Here is a 3,485-nt window from a genome sequence, read left to right as displayed (position 1 = left end):
TGCAAGATTCACTTTTATTTCAATATACAACAAGATTGTTCGAAGACACTTGAAGGTGTTATAACAACCCTTTTAAGGATTTAAAAATATTATTTACAACATCACAGATGTTTTTTTTGATGCGAAAAATCATCTACGTATTTATCATAGTTTATACAATAATAAGTTTAGTCTTAATCTAACACTTCAACATTGGTATGTTTAGTTATACATACACAAAATATATGGCGCTGTAATCTCACAACCCGAAACCGATTTAATATCAAATTGAGCTTTTTCTTTACCGGAAATCTGGTGGTCTTATAGCTTCAGAACTGGTAAAATTTGGGTCAATTCAATTCTTTATTTGAAAAAAATGAACTCAATTTGTTCCTATTATAGTTAGCCCTCATGTGATTCTACTGAAAAGCATAACAAGTTGAAAAACGTTTCTTGAAATTTATGCAAAAGCAGCTTTCAAGTAAATTGTCGCTCATTACCAATACATCGATAAGTACGCCTAACAATATACATTGATGAATTTTTATCGTTATAATACTATTTACCACATCTTTAGTCACACCAATTGAATCTGGTTTACAAGTAGGATCCGAAAAGGATAATACTAACGAAGTAGACAAATTTTGCATAAATGTAAATTTTTATCTACAATACCAATATCAAATTAATCTTACATAGTAATAATTAAGGATAGGTATAGATTATATAAAAAAAATATTTATAAAAAATACATTAATTCGATAGGACTAAGGTCCAGTACTGCATATTTTTAAAACATATACATGCAAGTCTGAAACGATTTTGCAACAAAAAAAAACAAAAAAATTCCTATCCAGATTATAATTAGATAGTATAAAATTGATTCAAAGCAGGTATAAATTATTGAAATTTGGATGTAGATTCTTCCGAAATCTTTTGAAGCCGGTGCGAGCGGCCAATATACGTGTTGGTACTCGATTTATTATATTTTAAATTTATGTTTCAAAACGTACTATTGAAAAAAGATAAATCAGAAAACTTATTGAATAATTGTCTGTCTAATTTTTGTTTGTTTTAATTACGGTTTCACAGGCGATTTTTAAGAGAAGAAAGAAGGAGCTTTATTAGGGTGTTTTTTTAAGAAAATATCACCTCTTTTTAGACACAATTATAAGATCCAAACACATTTTCAACAAGGTTCTCCTTTTACGAAAACTTGTCATTTTTTAGTGCACGTTTCTTAGACATATTTTACAGGACAATTTTTGAGATTTTCTGAATACATTTTGCTTCTTAAATATTAAATATTAATAACTGAAAATGTAAATTTTTAGTTAGTAACAACTATAAGTTCTTAACTCATTTTCATCAAGGTTTTTATGTTAGTTGTAGTTGCACTTTTTTAGTTCAAGGTCCTTAAGAATGTGATTTGCTCAAAGGTGCTAAATTTTATATACATTTTAGTTTAACTTTTACATAATAACTCCACTGGCAAATGTGTTACTTCATTCGTTTCAGAAGAATGAAAGCTTGTTAAAAATGGCAATATATGACAACATAATAAGGAATAATTGAAATACAACAAAACAAAGTCGATGAGATGTTTGATATCTTTAATTTTAGGGAATTTTGTCCCAAAATACTAAAATTTTTTAATAACGTAATTTGTAATATTTAAATAATGGTCAGTACGTCAGTAGTAGAAATTAAGAAAGTTTTTAATAACTTTCTATAATCTCGCTTGCTTCTAGATCATCTAAAACGCGTTATTTATGCAAAAATAACGAAGCTAATACAATAAATTCGTAACATCCTAAATGTATTTGCACATTTAATTGCAACTTTTTGTAAAAGCAAAATCTTGATGGAAAAAAGTGTTTGGAACTTATAGTCGGGTCTAAAAATACGAGATATTTTCGTAAAAACGATTTAAAAAACGCCTTAATAAAGCTCCTTCTTTTTTTGCTAAAAAATTGCTTGTGAAAACGTAAATAAAACAAAAAACAAAATTTAGAATGACAATTATTCATTCTCTTTCACGTTTTTGAAAATAAAAAATGTATAATTTGCTTATTTAAAGTAGAATTCGCTTATTATCATTTTGCATGCAAGCACCGAAGGTTTCAAATATATTTTTATTGTTAATTTCCAAATAAGCATAGAAGAAATAATCGGAGATCGTATAAATTGAAGCAAATTTTAGTTTTGACGTTGAAAAAAAAATCTAATGTGCAGGCTGCAGCTAAATCTTCGAAAGTATTAAAGAGGTCGTAAGCAAAATCTAAAAAATAGTAAATGTTACATTTTTCCAAACTATTAATTGTCAATAACAGATACATTTAAGGGAGGTTAAAGAAGAATATTAAGGAATAATCGGAAACAAGTTATATTACAAAAGGTATGTCACAAAGAGTAATTTTCACATGGCGAAACTTTAAAATAGCATTTAAAACGAAATGATTAATAAGTTAGTTTCAGAGTGGTACCTACTTAATTTAATAAGACTAGTAAGTATAGTATAGGAATAATAAGTAAAACTTTTGTTTTAAATCCAAACAATAATCGCTTGCTGGTATGGTTCTTTCAAAATCAATTAAAGTTTGAGAGATTGTTTGCTCAGCACATGGAAGCTTGTTACCCATTTAGTTCATTCTCTTGTAGGTATATAAAATATAATCGCCCAGGCGAACAATGTGGCGCTCATTTATCTGTTTCATTCAACTTTTTTTGCAATTTTACTAAAAATGAAAAAGTTTTTCCTTATTTCAATCGTGCTTATTCTTGACTTTTCTTTTGTTAATACGTTTTTATACTTCGGTCTATTTTTAATTTTTTTTTGTTGATATGAATTGATTTCAAATACGCGATTTGTAGTCGTTTTACTAGCGCTATAAGTTATTGAATTCTGCAGTGAACGATCAGACCTAAGATTGTCGGCCTGGCGCTTTTATATCTCTTCTCTTTGAGCTGATTTTGGAAGAAACATAACAAATTAAATCCTGTATCATACACCGATTGCTCATTCAATCACTTTGCCTAATTGGTAACATACGTCGATTATAAAACAGGTAAATTAACTGAAATCACACAATTTCTACGGATGTAAAGTACGTAGAACATGATATGTGCACGTCGCAATATATCTACGAGTAGATCAAAAAAGGTTCAATTTCGGTCATAATCTGGCAACGTTTCTGATTTTTCTGATATTTTCCAGCCGGTACTCCAATAACGCGAATGGTATGACTGATATTATCATAACGAGCGCTAACAGATACAGTTTCATATAATTACATAGAAAACTATGGAGTAGAAAAGCTATGGACAATCCTATAAACTTGAAGAATGCTCGATTGGCAAATGCTGCCTCCCAATGGTCCAAATACTGACCTGTTAATAAAGCTAAAAAAACGATAGTTTATCATTCAAATGCGAGAACATAGTTATTAAACGAAAGTTGTATTATAACTTAATTATACAGGGTTATTCACGCTATACGGCACGGA

At 28.8% G+C, this 3,485-nt stretch overlaps 1 protein-coding gene across 1 annotated transcript in view; it reads right to left on the bottom strand.

Annotated features, from left to right (window-relative positions):
• LOC109537792 (protein unc-93 homolog A) overlaps positions 1-3,485 on the bottom strand; it is a 36,344-nt gene continuing 32,859 nt past the window's right edge. The window contains exon 11 of the mRNA XM_048665914.1: positions 1-3,381. Coding sequence (XP_048521871.1) covers positions 3,155-3,381 — 227 coding nt within the window. The 3' untranslated portion in view covers positions 1-3,154. The remainder of the gene's footprint in view (positions 3,382-3,485) is intronic.

The sequence above is a fragment of the Dendroctonus ponderosae genome, unplaced genomic scaffold, assembly GCF_020466585.1.
Source record: "Dendroctonus ponderosae isolate FM_Combo_2020 unplaced genomic scaffold, Dpon_F_20191213v2 Dpon_F_20191213_4, whole genome shotgun sequence".
Lineage (NCBI taxonomy): Eukaryota > Metazoa > Arthropoda > Insecta > Coleoptera > Curculionidae > Dendroctonus > Dendroctonus ponderosae.
This window is presented reverse-complemented; position numbering and strand designations above follow the sequence as displayed.